This window comes from Spermophilus citellus, assembly GCF_964194105.1.
Source record: "Spermophilus citellus genome assembly, chromosome: 16".
NCBI classification, from domain to species: domain Eukaryota; kingdom Metazoa; phylum Chordata; class Mammalia; order Rodentia; family Sciuridae; genus Spermophilus; species Spermophilus citellus.
The window spans coordinates 46,527,063-46,547,470 of record NC_138196.1 but is presented as its reverse complement, the minus strand read 5'-3'; the positions used below and the strand labels follow the sequence as shown (position 1 = coordinate 46,547,470).

The 20,408-nt window shown below is 35.1% G+C and overlaps 1 protein-coding gene across 1 annotated transcript in view; it reads right to left on the bottom strand.

The window, feature by feature from the left end:
• Nucleotides 1–20,408, bottom strand: part of ZDHHC2 (zDHHC palmitoyltransferase 2) — a 66,146-nt gene that overhangs the window by 16,220 nt on the left and 29,518 nt on the right. Inside the window, exons 4-7 of the mRNA XM_081269723.1 lie at nucleotides 10,839–10,959; nucleotides 9,105–9,174; nucleotides 8,145–8,177; nucleotides 1,626–1,746 (exon numbers count right to left, since the gene is read on the bottom strand). Coding sequence (XP_081125849.1) covers nucleotides 1,626–1,746; nucleotides 8,145–8,177; nucleotides 9,105–9,174; nucleotides 10,839–10,959 — 345 coding nt within the window. The remainder of the gene's footprint in view (nucleotides 1–1,625; nucleotides 1,747–8,144; nucleotides 8,178–9,104; nucleotides 9,175–10,838; nucleotides 10,960–20,408) is intronic.

Below are 20,408 nucleotides of genomic sequence, written 5' to 3'. Positions count from 1 at the left end.
CCATTGGCTGAAATAGGCCACCTCAAAGCAAACTAGTTTGATCATCACTGTTGGTATGTCAAAGGAGACTTGGACTGGCTCTAGAATGGAGGGCGTGAGGATATGGGCAATTAGTGAGGCACCACAGCTGGCATGGAGGACCCATCAGATAAAAGATCATATGTTTGATTCTCTATAGTAACTGTCAGATTGACACTGGTCATAAGACCTCATTGGTAGTTTTCAACAGTGGGGTCTGCCCATTGAAAACTCTGGTCCTTCCTTTTAAAATATATTTGTGTTTTGGAATGAAAACCACTCACAGGAATGAGGAGCAGTGAACTAATATCCTCCCAGGCATTTGTTAGGGATCATTCCTCAAGCTGGAAACTACTACAAGCAGATCCCTTCACCTGTGTGAAGCTAGTACTTAGCAATGTTAACTAGCACATAGTAGGTATTCAACAACTCTTTGGTAGTAAATTTGGTTTAAACCTCAAAAACAGATCCAATGATTCAGAAATTATCACCATAATAAAGGATAATTTAATGAAAATACTAAAGCCATTCTGACAAGGAATAAACTGCTTTTTAAGATTATTTGCCACTCTCAAGGAATATCTTCAGATATTTAATAAACTCTTAATTTTGCCTGAGAACAGTAACATAAAAATATATACATTAAAATAAAGAAGTGATTATTTAAAACATGTCATATTTTATATCAGAATTCATTAGTCTTTCCATGAATTTAATAAAGACTTAAGATTTGGGAAAATATATAATACAGAAAAAAAAGAGTACTTAAAGCATAATTAAACAATACCCACTAAAAATTGAAAACATTATAGACATAACAATTTTTTAAAAAATCTATATGAAAACACATCTATATTTAAATACAGAAAAATACCTATTTATATAGTCCATTATCATTATTTGCAGTAGCTATGTTCTATAAGGTTACCATGAACACTGACTTTGTGAATCCTGAACCACTTCTCCCAGGGACAATGCAGAGTTAGGTTCCTGCAAGACTCCTGGCATAACATCTTCATCAACTGACCAATTCACAACTTCGTTTTCTGTGGGTTTTTGCTTAAAGGTCCCTTATCATTAACATGGAACCTGTGGCCAACGGCACTATAACTTAGGCTAATGAATGAGGCTTATTAAGGTGTTTCCTTCATATAAAATGTCAGTCTTGATTAGAAACGTTAGACAGCACTTCAGCGTTATGCTTGAAGACCATTTTAAAGAGCAAAATCAACAAAAAGCACAGAAATACAAGACACGGCACCAGACTGTGAAGAGCACGTTTGTTCACACTATGAGAGCTAATGAAGCAAGAAGGCAGAGCTCTGCCTTGTTTCACCTCAACTGGGCGCATGCGCGTGGAACACTCCAAAACTCTGCCATTCTGCACCCATCTGCAGATGATTATGAAAGCTTTGTGAGTACTGGTTTTGATATTACAGACAAATTTTGAGAAGTCGAATTAAAAAATACAGGATCTGTGAATAAAGAGGACTGACTATGTGAATTAACTCTATTTTGTAAAGTCATTGTCTGAAATAATTCACTGCTGAAAATTTACATTACATATTTTTATAAACTGAAGAAAAGTCACTAAAGTAACAACTTACTGTCCAAAATTTGATAAAATACTGTAAATCTGTAGCAGCAATAAAAAGGCAGTACAGCAGAGAATAAGCCAAGAAAAGGAGGAAGAATTTATAATTTGAAAATCCAACACAATTGTTCACCCTGCCAAAAAAACAAAAACAGTCACAGTGAGTATTACATCTTCAACCCAGTTATAACATGCTCAAATTTAACAGTGTTTGGTTTTGTCTCGTTTAAAATTTGTTAGCATTTCTTTAAGTGTAAGTCATAAAATTTCTTTATACATGGAAACATTAAAAATCAATTTTAAGAAAAAATGAGTTTCTGTGCTTAGATTTTCAATATGTGATATTTAATACAGCTTTAATAAGTTTTGATCAATGTAACTACATTTCATGTCCAAACATATGAATAAGCACATGCTTAAAAGCACAGAGCTGTATGACAACTAGTGAAGTCAGGCAGATTAGAGAAATTGACAGTTATCTTTCGGTTTGATAACAAATTATGATTAAGTTAAAATCTTTTAAATTTTCCTAGGCTAGATAAACTAACTTCACATACTTCTCCTTGCATGCCATCATTGATTGAACCAACCAGACTGCCAAAGCATATTCTTAAATGGGAGATTTAAGAAAAGAAATACGATTGGGGGCCAAAATAGTAATGACATTTGACACTAGATAATTATATGGCCCGAGAAAGTGAAATAGTAAATTAGAATTTCATTTTTCTTACCTGTAAAAAATAAAAAAGCACTAAGATCATTTTTGACATCCAGCTTTATATTATATGATATGGACAATAACAAATTCTCAGTTCTTATTATTCTAAAATCATTATGTGATGCTTGGGGGAGGGTGGAATTCCAAACATTATTAATACATTAAAACATAAATACAGCTCATTTTATATTTACTCTTTCTCTTAAAGGACCTAGGAATTAAGAGAAATATTAAAAAGCAATAATAAAAGAAAACTAACTAAATTATACCTAATAGAAGAAAAAGTAGGTCCAAATCTCCATTATGTTGGATTAGGCCCCAAATTCCTTAAAAAGACTCCTATAGCGCAAGAATTAAAACCAAGAATCAATAAATGGGATGGATTCAAACTAAAAAGCTTCTTCTCAGCAAAAGACACAATCAGTGAGGTAAAGAGAGAGCCTACAGAATGGGAGTAAATCTTTACAACAAGCACATCAGATACAGCACTAAACTTTAGGATATATAAAGCACTCAAAAACCTTAACACCAAAAACAACAACAACAACAAAAAAATAATCCAATCAATAAATGCACCAAGGAACTGAACAGACACTTCTCAGAAGAGGATATACAATCAATCAACAAATATATGAAAAATGTTCAACATCTAATAGCAACTAGAGAAATGCAAATCAAAACTACTCTAAGATTTCATCTCATTCCAGTCAAAATGGCAGCTATCAAGAATACAAACAACAAGTGTTGGCGGGAATGTGGGGGAAAAGATACATTTATACATTGCTGGCGGGACTGCAAATTGGTGCAGACAATCTGGAAAGCAGTATGGAGATTCCTTGGAAAACTTTGAATGGAACCACCATTTGACCCAGCTATGCCACTCCATGGTTTATACCACAAAGACATAAAAACAGCCTATTACAGGGACACAGTCACATCAACGTTTATAGCAGCACAATTCACAATACCTAAATTGTGGAACCAACCCAGATGCCCTTCAGTAGATGAATGGATAGGGAAAGTTTGGTGTATCTACACAATGGAACACTACTCAGCATTAAAAGAGAATAAAATCATGGTATTTGCAGGTAAATGGATAGAGTTAGAGAATGCTAAGTGAAGTAAGCCAATCCCCCAAAAACAAAGGCCCAATATTGGGGGTGTGTTGGAGGGGGGGTTTGGGGGATGGGAGGAATTGAGGAACTTTAGATAGGACAAAGGGGAGGGAAGGGAAGGGAGGGGGCATGAGGGTAGGAAAGACAATGGAATGAGTTAGACATCATTACCCTAAGTACATGTATGAAGACACAAATGATGTGAAAAAACTTTGTGTACAACAAGTGACTTGAAAAATTGTGCTCTATCTGTGTAACATAAAATGAATTGCATTCTGTCATCCTGTATAAGAAATTAAAATAAATAAATAATTTAATTTTAAAAAAAGATTTTTTTCCTTTGCATAGAGATCACAGCATTATGGGATAACCTCAAGTAGATGTGATAGAATAGATCTGTTAAATTGGCTGAAATCATTGCTTTCTGAGTTAGCTCAGTGTTATCTGACATATTGAACCTATTTCATAGAGCATATACATATTGTTTCCTCTCCTCAAATGTCCTTGTTCTCACTCGAGTGTTAGCAAAATAATCTTTCTATTGACTTTAGTAATAAATTGAAAACTTTCTTGTTCCAGATTTTAAAAATGAAACTATGTTCACATGAAAAATGGTTATATTTTCTACCTCAAAAATATAAGGTAGGGCTGAGGTTGTAGCTCAGTGGTAGAGCACTTGCCTCGCATGTCTGAGGCACTGGGTTCGATCCTTAGCACCACATAAAAATAAATAAAATAAAGATACTGTGTCCGTCTACAACTAAAAAAAAGAGAGAGAGAATTAAAGAAATATATAAGGTAAAGGAAGCAGCATTAAATTTATTAATTTGCATTGTATATAATCTATAGTTATATATGGGGAAGGAATTCATAAGGATGTCCAAAACTCTGGATGCACATTGTATGCAGTTATATTTGCAGCTCTAGAGATTCTAGTGGGAATCCAAATTGCTGAGATGGCTTTTCAAGGCATCAGAATGAAAAAATGGCAAGAAGTAACACTGGTAATATTCTGTAAAGCCTAACTGTAATTTGTTTCGAAAGGATACAGGATATTGCACTTGCTTACTTATGCTGGTTTCAAGAGGAAAAAAAGGGTAGGTGAAGGTGAAGACTCTGGACAATGTTGGTGTCACCTATGACTCTTGTGGCCTGGGGGAATTAGAAGGAAGGGACAGATTGCTTCCCTTCCTATAAGAATGTAAGAAGCAGTTTTTGAGTAAATGATGAAGAACATTTGTATTTATAGAAATAAAATGATTTTGATCACAGATTTTATAATACCCAATTTGGCTTCCTTTAACTTCTATTAAGAGTAATTTGCATGTCAGAGGTAGGAAACATGGCAGAAGCTCAGTAAAGAAAGACCAAGCATTTTAGAGTCTGAAATGTTTCTAGGGAGTTTTATGTGTATGTTACTAGAAGAAACAGAGTAATCATGTTTATTTTTGAATAATACCTTCCTCTTGTGACAGACAGTTTGGGGCTAGACATTTTAACTGCCCTGGTATGTAGATTCAGATGGGAAAGGAAGAGAACCCAGTCCAAGTCTGAGCTTCCTCCATCTGGAAAAGGAATGACTTCACATGAAGAAACAACATGTTCTGGGTAAATATCCCTCTTAGGCTATAAGCACAGCTGTTGGCTCTGTTCAGGGCAATTGTTTTTCTGAGAACAGAAAACAGAACACAATTTATTAGGAAGAATGCGGCCTTTCAAGTCTAAAAACTATGTGACTTTGAGCCCATGTTTCAAGTTTCCTGAGTCTTACTTTCTTTCCCTTTAAAATGGGACAAATCATACTTCTGTTTGTTGTTGTAAGGATGACAGATTATACATATGGTCTCTAGAATACAGTAGGTGCTCAATAAATTAAAGCTAAAATTATTTACTTTTATTTATGTTACCTAATTTGGCGCAAGTATGTGAAAGTATTATTAATATAATTAAATTTTACACTAAAAGAAAAATTTCTCTAATAGAAAGCTAGTAAAGCTAATACTAGAGAAACTTATTTTTAGTTAAAATAATGAGCGTGAGATTGATTCCCTGAATCCTGATGGATAACTTTAACTGGCCAGAGCTGATATGCTGAAATCATTGAAAAACTGAGAGCCACTGGTTAATATTTCAAATGCTCAAAGTTCATAGTTACTAAAGTTCAAATCCACATACAAGACCTCTCTAAAAATGGTCTTCCCACAGTCTGGGAATATCCTAATGTAATCATATAATGGCTTTTTAAAAACATTTTCAGGATATTTTAACTGAAAGAAAATAAACCAAATTTAGTCTACAATACAGTCAGTTGTGTTTTTAAAAATGAGGGAGGGAGGGGCTGTGGTTGTGGCTCAATGGTAGAGCACTTGCCTAGCATGTGTGAGGCACTGGGTTCGATTCTCAGCACCACATATAAATAAAATAAAGGTCCGCCAATAACTAATAAAAATATTTTTTTAAAAAAATGAGGGAGGAATGCCCCTGCCTACATACAGACCGGTGGTTCTCTGTGAATAGGGGAAAGAAGGGATAGAAGAACATGTTCACTGCTTTTATTTTTTAATTTAGAACCGTAAAAATGAGTAAAAGTGTGTGTGTGTGTGTGTGTGTGTGTGTGTTTGTGTGTTTTAGGTGTTGAGGATTCAACCTAGAGCCTTGTATATGCTAAGTATGTGCTTTACCCCGGAGCTACACACCCAGCCCTACAAATTTTTTAATTTAAATTTTTAATTTCAATTCTTTAAAAACGTTGACTGCTCCATTCAACTGCCATCCAATGAATATCAGGCCCTTGGCATCAAACCCTTCACAATCGGCATGGCTATTGCTTTCTTCAAGGGAATGCCAGAGCTGAGACGGTGGGGGGGAGGTAGAGGCTGCAGATGGGAAGAAATAGTGCAGGAGGCAGTCAGGTCATTAAACTTCTTCCACATTGCCATTAAAGGATGAATGCAAGACAGTATGCAGATATGAAATGTGAGACTATTTTTAAAAACTCCGGAGTCTTTTGCCTGTTTCCCTTCACTTATTTAATAGGATCTGTCAAAATTTGAAAGATTGTCCAATTATCCTATAAGTTTCTTATTCAGTCAAATTAATTGCAGGTTTAGAAAGATTGACATAATGGCAAATCGTTATTTTCTATTTTTATAATTTTGAGTGTATAGCAAGGACATAGCAAACTTTATAGGTTGGTGCTGGTCTGGAATGAATCCTGATTATCTTCACCTCTCTGTTCATTATCATCTTAATCTTCTATTAAATTGGAAAAATCAGAATCAATTTTATGACCCAATTATTTTACCACTGCTAAATATATTGAGAATCCACAGCAATTCAAAATGGAGAGTTCTTAGTATGGTTTCCCTAAAAGTAGGCCCTAAGTTAACACCTTTGATATAGTTTGAGACAAAGAAGGGAGAGGATTTGGGATATCGTTTAGTGGTAGAGCACCTGCCTAGTATGTGCAGGGCCCTGGGATGGAACCCCAGCCCAAGAAAAAAAAGCGGGGGCTAGAGGGGAGGGAGAACGGCCCACTAAACAGTATTACTGGACAGGCTCCATTGGTTGAGGGTGGCCCTGGGGCTATTAATTCCCTGGCACTTCTGGACTGCCTAGCCTGTGAGCAGAGCAAACCTATCCAGGTAGAAGAGAGCCCTCCGATGGAGAAGCAAAGAAACACAGGTGCCTGAGGTGGGGGGCTGTCTGCTGGCATGGGAACTGTCCTCTGCAGGTGTGATGAACTCACAGTGGGTCCTGGGGATGTGAATAGGGCATTGACAACCTCTGCTATGGTGAGGGCAAAGAGGAATAAAAGGAGGATTAAGAGAACTTGTAATTGAAACTACTGGATGGGGGAACATTTGCTTAGAGAAAAAAAAGAATGGGGAGCAAAAAAAAAAAAAGAATGCAGATGCAAATTGGTACAAATGGGGTTATTTACAGAAATTTTTCTTTAAGAAGACAGCTATTCTTATAGGAGTTGACTAGTCTTAACATTTGAAAGAAGGATATCTAAATGAAGGAAAGGAAGAGATGTGCTAGTGAGAAATCTACACAACTATGAACCCTACATTCTCTGTTTCCTGCTGCGAGGAGAAACATTCTCTTTTATTTAAAACAAGTCTCATGTAGACTTGTGGGGATGTATATATTTCCTGTGGCATCACCCCTGAAAGAAGAAAGTCTGTGGAGTAAGTATGACTAAGGTCTAAATCCAACCTGGCTGGCAACCTTGGCCTGGTTGTCAGAGGTCTGTGCGCACCGAGGTGAAAATTATAGGAAAATATAGAAAAATTATAGAAAATCAACCTTCATCAGGTCTTTCAAATAGATCTCTAATAAGTAACCTAACTTTATAACTTAGAAATATTAGAAAACATTAGTAAATTCCAAGTGGAATATCTTATTTAAACAGCTCTGTGCTTTTCTGTATTTGCCATCCTATTCCTCAATACCAAGTTTCATTTAAAATAATGGATAAAGCTTTAGGGATTTACTTCTTCATTAGACATCTGCATGAGGTATTATTAACAGTATTATGTATAATTAATGGGCAAATCTTTGTATACACTTCTGGAAAATATTTTAGAATTTCTGTGTCTATGTATGTGCATGCAAATTTCATTTGTAAAAATGTTTAAATAGAGAAATAATTCACTTTGTAAAAATGTATAAGAGGCCTAAGCCGCGTACTCACCACGGACAATGGTGATCCATCTTCAAGATACACCTAAAAAACAAAGCACAAAAGCCCACGCCCCACAAGTTTTTAAATCACATTGTCATAAAAGGAAAATTGAAAGCATCATTTCGTTTATGGCAGGTAAAATACTGCAAAATCATTTATATAAAAAGTAATAGCAAACGTCCTTATCAAAAATAAATACTAGAGCTGATTTTAGTTGCAATATAATAACAGAACTATCATCTTTTTAAAATTATTATTCATTTTTGAGATGAGGCCTCCCTAGGCTGACCACCTGAGTTATGAACTTGAGTTCCTCCTGCCTCAGCCTCCTACGTAGTTGAGACTAAAGGCATACCAACATTCCTTACTTAATAATAGTACTTGAATTTAAAATATATATGTGCTTTAAGATGTGAATCAAATCATTTTATAAAAACAATATGATATATAACATACAACTACTTCATACTTAAAAAAGTTCAAAACGTCAACAGACTTATGGAAAGTCTAGATAAAATCTTCTCTTTAATATTAATATTAAATCATTAGTTAATATTAAATAATTAATATTAAATCTAAATAATTAATATTAATCATTAAGTCAAATCATACTGTTTGTGTAGTACAGTAAATATATAAAGTTATATTTATATAACTGTTATAAAGTCAAGTGAGTTATTTTAATAAAGAGAGAAAATGCCCACAGAAGCACTTACTACATTGAATTAGTCAAGTCAGAACTGCTAGAAATCAAGCACCTTAAGTCATCATAAACAGGGTTGAGGGAAGGGGACAAGTGACTGTGGCCCTAAGCCACATAAGTATTAATGCAAATGATTATACCAATTATATTTCCTAATAATGATCTGAGAAGCATAAATAAGGAAAAAAATGTGATAACCTGGAAAACAGAATAAATACTACATGAAAAGGTCAGATATTTTAGAAGCAAAAAAAAGGTTTCCTTACTTATCACAGACGGAACAGTGATGGCAACGATCTGGTTTTATAAGTTGGCATCTATCACAATATCGGATTGCTAGGAACAAAAAGCTCCACTTAGTCTTAGATTTAACACAGAATTGAATGTACAATTAAATGGCTTTTATCATCTTTCCAAATTTAAATTCTAAAAAGCATACTGAATTTAAATTTGGTAAAAAGAAGATATTCAACTCTGTATAAGTACAAAAATAAATGAGTACTTGAGCCTATAGTCAGAGTTCTCTGGAGAGGTTTACCAAGAAGAAAGGATCTTTTTGGAAAACTTTTCTGAGGTGTTTTACATTGTCAGTAGTTACAGGAAGGCTCACAAAGGGCACAGATGTGTCCATTTCTATTAAGGTAGATAGTCTCCTTCAATTAAATGAATTTACTTCCTGTGCATAACAGGGTGAGAAGATACAAACGCAGAAACATATTTGAGAAATTGATAAACTCTATTAGTTGCTTAATTGAGAAAGACCTCATGTCTCTGTTGGGCAGTATACAAGATTAGAAGTGAGTACTGGATGGGCTGGGTTTGTGGCTCAGTGGTAGAGCGCTCACCTGGCATGTGTGAGGCACTGGGTTCAATCCTCAGCACCACATAAAAATAAATAAAATAAAGATACTGTGTTCTCTACCACTTAAAAAAAAGGTTTTATATAAAAATAAAAAAGAAGAGTGAGTACTGGAAGAAGTACTTCCAATAGAGAATTCTAGTTCTTGTAACTGAAGCCCTCATCTTTTCTTCTATAATACAGATATCAAAGACAATTATGGATGATTGATGTGGAGATGCCATCTCAGTACAGAAGCACCTTACAGGATACACTTGAGGAAGAAAACAAACAGGATAAAAATTGTGTGTATGACTTCAATTATTCATTTATGATTCTGAAGTAGGTTAGAAACAAATATAAATAATGTAAGAATATTAACGAGATACTTCACATTCTTTTTTCTATACTAAATCTTTAAAACCCATTATGTATTTTATGTTTATTTAAAGTGTTTCAACTTGGACTAGCCATATCTGGACTACTCAGTAGCCAAATGGGCTAGCGATTATTATAATGGGAAGCACAGGTCTAACATTATAAACAAGTTTCTGGGTAATCTTGGTGGGCAAGTATCAATAGTTCATATGTGTCAGTTTTTAATACAATTGTTTAATTAGATGTGAAATTACCTTAAAAATCTGATCCAAAGAAAAGATGTATTTAGTTGTATTTGTAAAAAAAAAAATTTTGTTTAAATATTAAGGATGAATAAAGAAACTGTACCAATATCTAAATTATGTCTTACATAATTTATATAACCAGCTTTAAATTTATAAAAAGTGCATGTGAAGTTATTAATTTTATATTCAACTTAGATACTGCTCCCTTAAGTACCAATAGGAAAGTCCATAATTAAAACTTTAAAAAATTCTTCTTTTAGGAATACTCCTAAAAGATTTTAGCAGCTCTTACACCTTCAATGAGTCACAACTAAGTAAACATAAACAGAATTAGAGTCAATTCTGATTTAGTTGAGATCTCTGCACCACCGATTTCATGTTTCCATTCTGTTTTATTGAATTATACAGAAACCTTTTACAGCAATCCAAGAAATAATTATCTTGAATGTTTGACAGTTTCAAGTACATACATTCTTCATAACAGTCACCACAGTGCATCATTTGGATACTGTTCCAAGACACTCATTATCCACACTGACCTCCAGACATAGTCCTAGTGTAGATGGGAAGATCTTTGGCTGCTCGCCTAAGAACTTCCTGATGGGCTTCTCCTCTTGGCTCTCTCTCCAACAAGTCTTTTTCTGCATAAGAGAGATGGAACTGTGGAATAAATTTACATTTTAATCAGTATTTTTGAAGGAATGATGAAATATTGGTCTACTCCACTTATACCCAAAGGCACTTATAAAATATTAATGGTACATAGTATATTCAGAGAAGTAATAGAGTTTCAAACCTGGAAATGTCTGTTAACCTCAAGGATCACTGCTTTATGCATCTAAAAAAAGTATAATAATCATATCTACATTTTCAGGTGTTTGGGAAACTCAAAAGGAATAGAATATATAAAGTGCTTATAAGTTGTAGCATTCTATCCAAATACTAATTATATAATAGATACGGTAAATACAAACGGCTCAATAGATAAATTTTTCATTTGGATACCATTAGTAACAAAAGTAGAAACAAATCAATCAAGCATATTTTCTCATCTAAGTAAGTTTTAACTTAGGGATAATCATCACACAACATCTCTAGTCGAAATTGGCCCAACTAATTAAAAAGTACTTTTTAAAGAAAACTTATTTGGTAATCACGCAAACACCAAAAAGAAAGTTTAAAAGTCTACTATATGAACTTTTATAAACATATTTCAAGAGATGCAAACAAGGATAATCACAGTATCATTGTTTGAAATGTAAAAAACTAAATACAACCCTGTGTCCATCAAAAGGATAATGGATACATAAACTAGGATAGGATACATTCAATATACTGTTGGCATTTAATGATTAATGGACAACAACTATTCAAACAAAGGACTGAATTTCAACATATTACTGAAGACAGCAACAATAACCCAGCTTACAGAACATACACAGAGCAACTCCTTCCCTACAAAACTTTAAAATCAGCAAGCTAAACAACTTACGTAATATTAAAGATACATGTACATGTGATAAAATTATAAAGAAAAGGGAATAATTAATAAAATGCAGAGCAGTTGTTATTTCTTGAGCATACTGAGAAATACCAGAAGTAATACAGGAGGTATGGAAAATATGACTGAGTGATTGTTAGGTGTTTTCATTTTATTGTTCTTCAAATTGTATACTACATTACTTTTTTTGTATGTATAACACATCTTATAGATTTTTTAAAAGAGATTAAGTATTTTAAAGAATGAAAAATAGATTACGGTATTTGAGCCTATATCTTTATCCTCAGAGAAATAAACTTACAAATCTTTGTTCAGCAGTTGACAATTCTATCAAAGTTCCTTTAAAAACAGAAATAAATCTCCAGCTTTCAAATGTAAATAAATTTTAATATTATTTCTGTATGCATAAACCTTTCAATGGAATCACAAAATTTCAGACCCATTAAGGTGAAAGAAAATACAATGTTTTCTCCAAGTATAAAATTTACATACTAAGAATCCTAAATAACTACAAAATACTAGTATTAAGCTAGTAGAATGTAAATTAGGCTTCTTGTAAGTTTCTAATATATTTGAGAGAACTATTCTCTAGGTTAATTAGTCCTCCTGTTATAAGTTGAAAGCATTCGCTTACTTGTCAATTAACTTCAGAGTGTTTCAAATTCAACTAGTCCTTCAAATGAACACAAACAAGTAAAGGCCATATGTTTTAGGAAGGCTTAGCATGCCCCTTCTATCAGCTGCTCTTCATGAGTTTGCTATCTTAATTATTTAGCTTTTAAAAAATGGAGTATGTTTAGACACTCCTTTGGTTGCTAGAATCTGTAAACCAGGGTGGCTGTGAGCAGTGTGGACTATGGAAGACCAGAAGTGTGTCTTGAGGCTGATCCTAGAGGCTGGCAGAGAAGCAGAAGATCTAAATATCTTGAATCCAAGAAAACATTGGGAACCACCTTTCCAACATGTGGGAAATTATCTTCCAATTGGATAACGAATCCCTAGATTCATTCCATTATTTTCAAAGTGACTGAAAAAAGAACTCTGATGGGAAGCTAATGGTATGAAAATGTTGTCAGCCTTTAGACTTCACAGAATTCAAGAACTGAGAAAGATTCAAGTTGTTTACTGATCTATCACATGTGATCATCTTCATTTACCAAAAGATTCACCAGATTTTCTTTCTCCCTTAAAGATTCTATGTTGGATACCATGTAGATGGCACTACTTTGAAATTAAAAATTGAAAGTGCTATTAACTGTCTTGAGAGAATTGAAACGCATACATACTAATGGTCTTAATAGAACTGGGTATCTTGTTTGGGCCTATTTATTTGGCATATGAGGCATAGCACCATATGATGTTGTAAGGATGCAATGGTAAGAAAAAATTTTTAAATGGTAGGCAGGGTTGCAAGGTTGGTTCAACATACAAAAATCAATAAGCGTAATACATCACATTAATAGACTTAAAGACAAGCATCACATTATTATCTCAAGAGATGCTGAGAAAGATTTGACAGAATTTAGCACCTCTTCATGTTCAAAACACTAGAAAAATTAGGGATAGTAGGCCCATACCTCAACATTGTAAAAGCTATCTATGCTAAGCCCAAGGCCAACATCATTCTAAGTAGAGAAAAACTAAAAACTGGAACAAGACAGGGGTGCCCTCTTTCACCACTTCTACTCAACATAGTTCTTGAAACTAGCTAGATCAGACAGACAAAAGAAATTCAAGGGATAGGCATAGGAAAAGAACTCAAACTATCACTATTTGCTGATGACATGCTTCTATATATAGAAGATCAAAAAAATTCCAACAGAAAACTTCTAGAATAAGTGAATTCAGCAAAATATCAGGATATAAAATCAATACCCATAAATCAAATGCATTTCCATTCATAAGCATTGAATCCACTGCAAGAGAAATTAGGAAAACCACTGCATTCAAAATAGCCTCAAAAAAATCTATCAACATATATATCAAAAAAGTGTTCATTATCTCTAGCAATTAGAGAAACGCAAATCAAACTAAGATTTTATCTCACTCCAGTCAGAATGGCAATTATCAAGAATACAAGCTATAATAAGTGTTGGCGAGGACATGGGGAAAAAGGTCTACTCATACATTGCTGGTGGGACTGCAAATTGGTGCAACCACTCTAGGAAGCAGTAAGGAGATACCTCAGAAAACTTGGAATGGATCCACCATTTGACCCAGCTATCACATGTCTCAGTTTATACCCAAAGGACTTAAAATTAGCATATTGCAGTGAAGCAGCCACATTAATGTTTATAGCAGCTTAATTCATAATAGCTAAAATATTGAACCAACCTAGAAGCTCTTCAACAAATGAACAGAGAAAGAAAATGTGGTACAGATACACAATGGAATATTACTCACCCTTAAAGAAGAATGAAATTATGTCATTTGCATGTAAATGGATCGAAGTAGAGAATATCATGCTAAGTGAAATAAGCCAATACCCCAAAACCAAAGGCCTAATGTTTTCTCTGATAAGCTGATGCTGATCAATAGTGGGTTGGGCGGGGGCGGGGGGATAGGAAAGAATGAGGAACTTTGGTTTGTGTAGAGGGGAATGAGGGTAGGGGTGGGACTGTGGGGATGGGAAGGTCAGTAAAATGAGACAGACATTATTACCCTATATACATGTCTGATTACACTACTGGAATGACTCTGCATCATGTACAGCCAGAGGAATGAGAAGTTGTGCTCCATTTGTGTACAATATGCCAAAATGCATTCTGCTATAAAATAAACAAATTTTCAAAAAGGATAGGGTCATTTCAGAGAAATTATCTATCAACTTTGTACAAGCCTATTCCTCTGCCTAGAATACTATTTCTCGTGCTTCTTGTATAGACAGCTCCTTCACTTTTGCAGGTTTCTACCTAAATGTCTCCTCAAAGAACTTCTGTGATTCACTTAATTGGGAGGTAGCCTAATCATTCTATCCCATATGTTATACTTTCCTCAGGTCCATCGGTGCTTTCCTTATGTGCCATACTGCAGTTTAAAATTATTTCAAATTTGTTCATTTGTCCTTCACCTCTCCCACAAGAATTTAACTCTACAAGGTCAGGTAGGGATCAAGACCTGGCACACAGTAAGTTCTCCATCATAACTGTGGAAAGGACAAAAGAGCAAATATCAGTAGGGCCAAGTCAGACCACTGCATGTCAAGGAAAAAGTTATTTTATATTCTCATCCCCACCTTTACATACTCAGAACCATGATTCTCATTATTGAGGCACAGACATATTCCTTCCCCATTTATAAACATAATGTAAAACCGGTATTGTATGTTATTTTGGTAAAAGACTGAAAAACAGTCAAATGGATTGAAATCATCAACATGACCTTCATTTTTTTAGTTTCTGGACCCTTTTCACCTTAGAGAAAAGTTCTGGGGAGTGCTAGAACTGGAAGATTCCTTAGTATGTTTAACTTTCTTAATAAATAAACACAGTGGCCAGGCTTGGTGGTGCATGCCTGTAATTGCAAGTTCAAAGCCAGACTCAGCAACTTAACCAGGCCCTAAGCAACTACTGAGACCTTGTCTCTAAATATAAAAAGGGCTGGGATGTGGCTCAGTCGTTTCTATGCCATGTCTTCTGTTTCTTTCTGCCTGTTCATTACAAAAATCAGTCCAATAAGTCTTCCAAAGCAAGTAATCTCCCCCGCTCAGACAAGATCTGGCTAAAAAAAATCCAATCGCTAGGAGGAAGGGGTTGTGAGCAAATATTTTCTATCAGGCTCTGTACAAAAGGCGAATTTGGACCATACGTCTCCCATACACTTTTTAATTCTTTAATAGTTTTAAATGGGATTACAGCATGAACACTAACTCTCTGATCTTGCTCATTAGTTTCCTCAAAAACTGGAAAGAGGTGAAAACCAGTAGTATCCTCTCCCATTTCTTGAGCCTTCTTAATACCTTGCTGGACTGGGGTAAGAAAGGTCATTTTTAATTTAAGGAAATGCTTAAATGCCACGCTAATTATAAGTATGTATGTTTTACAGCTGCCAAGTACAATGCTTCTCTCTGGGATTGGGAGAAGGTTAAAAACCATTTATTTGGCAAAATAGTAATAATAGCTTGGATATTCTGGAACTTCATCACCATATCCAAGACATTCAAAATAATAGAGCTGATTTTTCAGATCCTTCTTCTTTGACTAACCAAATATTGAAGGAGTTAAATGGATTCAACCCTGGAAATATTCTTAAACACTCCGCTTGGTACATTATTGGATTGTTCTCTTTGCTGTTAATTCTCTTTTGTATTGTAACTATAGGATGGCGATTCTTCCAATCAAGAGTCCAGGAACTCCAGAGAGTGAACCGCCGCCTCATTGTTAAGAAAAGAAAGGGGGGATATGTAGGAAGCCATTCTGACACGTGATTGGGTGACTCCCGTTAAGGGCCTGAGGCGCTTTGGCTCTGTCGAAGCTTTCCAGACCCTTTCCTGATGAGAGAGCCCATCCGTGTGGGGGTGTGCCTGACCACTGACCCCAGGGACCCAATCACTGACCCTGACCTTGGAGTGCAGCCCCCCCTCAACCTTCATTGGATGGAATTCTCCCCTGAATCTCTTGTTCCCCGATAAAGGGCTACTCCCAGGCGTGTTCGCTCTCTCTCTGTCCTGCTAGCCCTGAGTAATCCTCGCTGCCCTGCTGGGCGGCTAGAGGTGGGAACCAGAGAGGTGAGCCGTCTCGGACCTAGCAATATAAATAAGGTAACTGAGTTTGTGTGTTTTATTTCGATCTCTTCTAACTAACTTTATGCCTAGAACCTCATTAATGAAACCACTGTGCAGGCTGCGTGGTAGATTTCTCGTCTACCTCTTCATTCATTTATTGACATCAAAAATCTCATTTATTTTTTACTTTGGGTTTTAATCCAACACTATTTTATTTTTCCAGATTTACTGAATTTGCTCAAATTATTCCACCTTTGTCAACAGGAGTCCCATTAGTGGGCTGTGGTCCTTCTGATATGTCCCCATCAATTTTTCTTCTGTATTTTCTGGCACTTCAAAAAACCCCAACCATCTTGGGTATTTCCTGCCATAGTCCAAAAATCAGTGATTTTGCCAAGGATCCTGCCTTTCTTTTACTGGAAAACATTACTAGAAATCCAGATCTGAATTCATACATAGTTTTCAGGTTAAAGGAGAGTATAATTTTAAAAGAATTCATGAATTAAGAAAACCAAGATCTAATAAAAACAAACAGAAAATTCATGGAACTGTATTTCTTACTCTGTTTTACTTAGGATGAATATAAAACATCACTAGTTTCTAAAATGTACAATTAAGACATAAAACATTTTTGCCTACTAAATGGGCAACAAAGGGTTTTTTTGATAACATGAAAAGCCAAGAGTCTGATAAACTGGTCATATTATACGTTGCTACAATACTTTGAGGAAACAATTTGGCAAGTGACTTAACATTTCCTTGATCTAGTAATTCTACTTTTGAGAATTTTTATCAAGAAAGTAATTCAAAATGTGGATAAATATGTAAAAACATGTTAATAATTATGTATAATGTGAAAAGTTTGGATTAGCCTAAAAATCCAAGATGGGTTGTGACTAAATAATTACATATTTCAATGAGAATATTATGCTGTTAAAAATGGCAGTAAACCAGTGATGAACAATTATGTGAAAAAAGCATAACAGATACACTCCACACAAAAATAATTAGAATGAAATTCAAAATACAAAGTGGTTGAATTAGTGTGGACATATTTTCCTTTTTATTTTTGCCTAGTTTCCAATTTCAAAATATAATTTAGTATGGTTATATTGAGAGAAAATCTTATGAGAGAAAAAACTATGGTCAACTTAACAATCTTGCTATGAAAAAGGAAATTTTGATTCAGATGTTTCAGATTTCTTACATCCTCTGTACAATCACAAGAAAATATTAACATTATTTTCTTATATTACCTCTTCTCCTACATTTTTGGTGCAACTTTTCAAAAAAAATTTAGCATGTGAGAGTACTTTATTGGTCAATTACAGTCCAGGACCCTCGTTTTACAAGTGAGGGATCTCCAACTGCTGATAAATTAAATGGCATTGTATTTTAATGGAATAATACAAGAATATTCACCACCTAACATAGGCTCTTTTCTTTCAAACCGTAGTCTCCAAAATTTTTTGACCATGTATTCCTATCCATAAGAAATAATATGAGATTTCACTGCTAATATGTGAGTATTTCTTTCTTAATACATGTACTGCCAAGAATATATTACATACCTTAAAAAGAAAACTTAAAAAAATAGAAACAATAACATATAAGCAAAAATTTCTCTATTTTTTTCCCAATGCTTCAGTTAATGTCCTGGGCACACCCACGCCACTTTGATATCTACTTTCCATAACAAATGTTATTGCTTGGATACGAGGTATTCAGTGAAAAGCTCATGCGGGAATAATCAGAGGTGAAATGATTAGATTATGAGAACTGTAACCTCATCAGTAGATGAATACATTGATAGATTAATAATTTGAATGGACTACTGGGTGGTAACTGTAGGTTAATGGGGTATGGCTGGAGGAGGCAGATCACTGTGCCATACCCTTAGGAATTGTATTTTTGTCTCTGGCTCCTTGCTCTATTTCCTGGCTGCCAGAAACTCAGCTTTCTTCTACCACACCCTTCCACCACGATGTTCTGCTTCTTCTCAAACTCAAGGCAATGGAGCTGGCCAACTTTGAACCAAACCTCTGAAACTATGGACCCCAAATAAACTTTTCTTTGTCTAAGAGTTGCCTCTTATCAGGTCTTTTGGTCACAACAACAAAAAACGAACATGTCAGAACACAGTGAAGAGAAAACAGTGTGGCCTTAATAGCCAAAAGAGCTTTGATTTGAATCTTAGCTCTGCCACACATTTTAGCATTAGATGCCTTCAGAATATTAATGATTGCAGCCAAGGGCTCCCTCTGTAAAATGGTAACAAATAATATCTACCACATACAGTTGTCTGAACCGAATAAGGCATATATCTTTTGTAGGAAAACAAATTTCCCAATGATGTCTGGTAGAGTTATGAATTCACTGTCATCAATTTTGATTGTTCTTTCAATAAAGAGATTTTTTTTATCTTCAGCATTTCTGTATTATTTCACTCTTCTACTCTTTCCAACTACCTTTTCAAATCTTACCTGTACCCCTAACCTCAATCAACCCACCCCTTCTTCATTTTTAAAATATCTTTATTTTTATTTATTTATTTATTTTTATGTGGTGCTGAGGATTGAACCCAGGGCATCACATGTTCGAGGAAAGTGCTCTACCATTGAGTACAACCACATCCCTCTCCTTTTTTTTAGCTGATAGTCTCACATATAGTTTTAGGGAGAAATTAGAAGTCACCTCAACTTCCTGCCAAAGGTATAAGTGTGCATTTACATACTAACTTTCTTTCTTTCAATCACTTTGAGCATCTTTTATAGGTCAGACATTGCTGTAGGCCTAGGTGATGGGGTAGTGAAGACAGTAGATAAAATTCATGCCCTTGTAGGACTTACATTCTAGTGATGGTGCAAAAAAAAAAAAAAAAACAATAAAGGAATAAAATATAAAGGGGTAAATGCTATAGAGAAAAATATAGCTAGGTAGGTGTAGGGAATTTCAGGGACAGGAAATTTGCTATTTTATATTGAATAATCACGGAAACCCTCAGTGATGAGGATACCAACAGAGTTAAGGCATGAAGAAAGTGAAGGCGTTGGCTACACAGTTTCATGTGGGAAGAGTACTCCAAGTCAAGAGGAAATAGGTTCCAAGGCTGGTGAAGGAGGGACATGCCTAGCATGAAAGCCCATGTGGCTGGAATAGTACTGAAGATGGAAGAGTAGGTCAGAGAGGTGATGTGGGCCAGACCACAGAAAGCCTTTTAGGTCACAATGGGGAACTAGATTTTTTTACTCTAAGCAAAGGTGAACAGAAGAACAGAAGAATGATATGATCTCAGAAACAAAGAGAATAGCCAAGGATGATTCTAAGACTTTTGGCCTTAGCAACTGGAAGATGAATTTGTCATTACTGAGATGGGAAAACTTCAGAAATAGGAGGATTGGGAAATGAGGTGGAAACAGGGAGTTTGGTTTCAGTTATGTTGAATGAAATTTTATCAGCTGTCAAATAGGTAGCTGTCAATGACTCTGGAGTTTAGAAAAAAGGATCAGGCATTAATGTACTGAATTGAGAGCCATAACAATGGGAAACTCACAAAATTAAAATAAATTGTTAATGTAATAAATGTGGATATATAGGAAAAGAGTTTCAGAAATTGAGTTCTGGAATGATTTAATGCTCTAGAGGTCCAAGAGATAATGTGCAAAGGAGACTGAAAAGGAACTGCTAGTATTGGTGAAAACATGAACTCTTTATGCAAAAAAAGGGGAGGGGGGGTAAGAATATTCTAGACAGAAAATACTGCTGTGGTGTACACAGGGAACTACATGAAGTTAAGAACAACAAGAGTATAGAGTAAGAAGCCAGAAAAAGAGAAGCATCTTTGCTGCTAAGCAAGGGAGACTGCATGCCCCAACCCCCACCCCC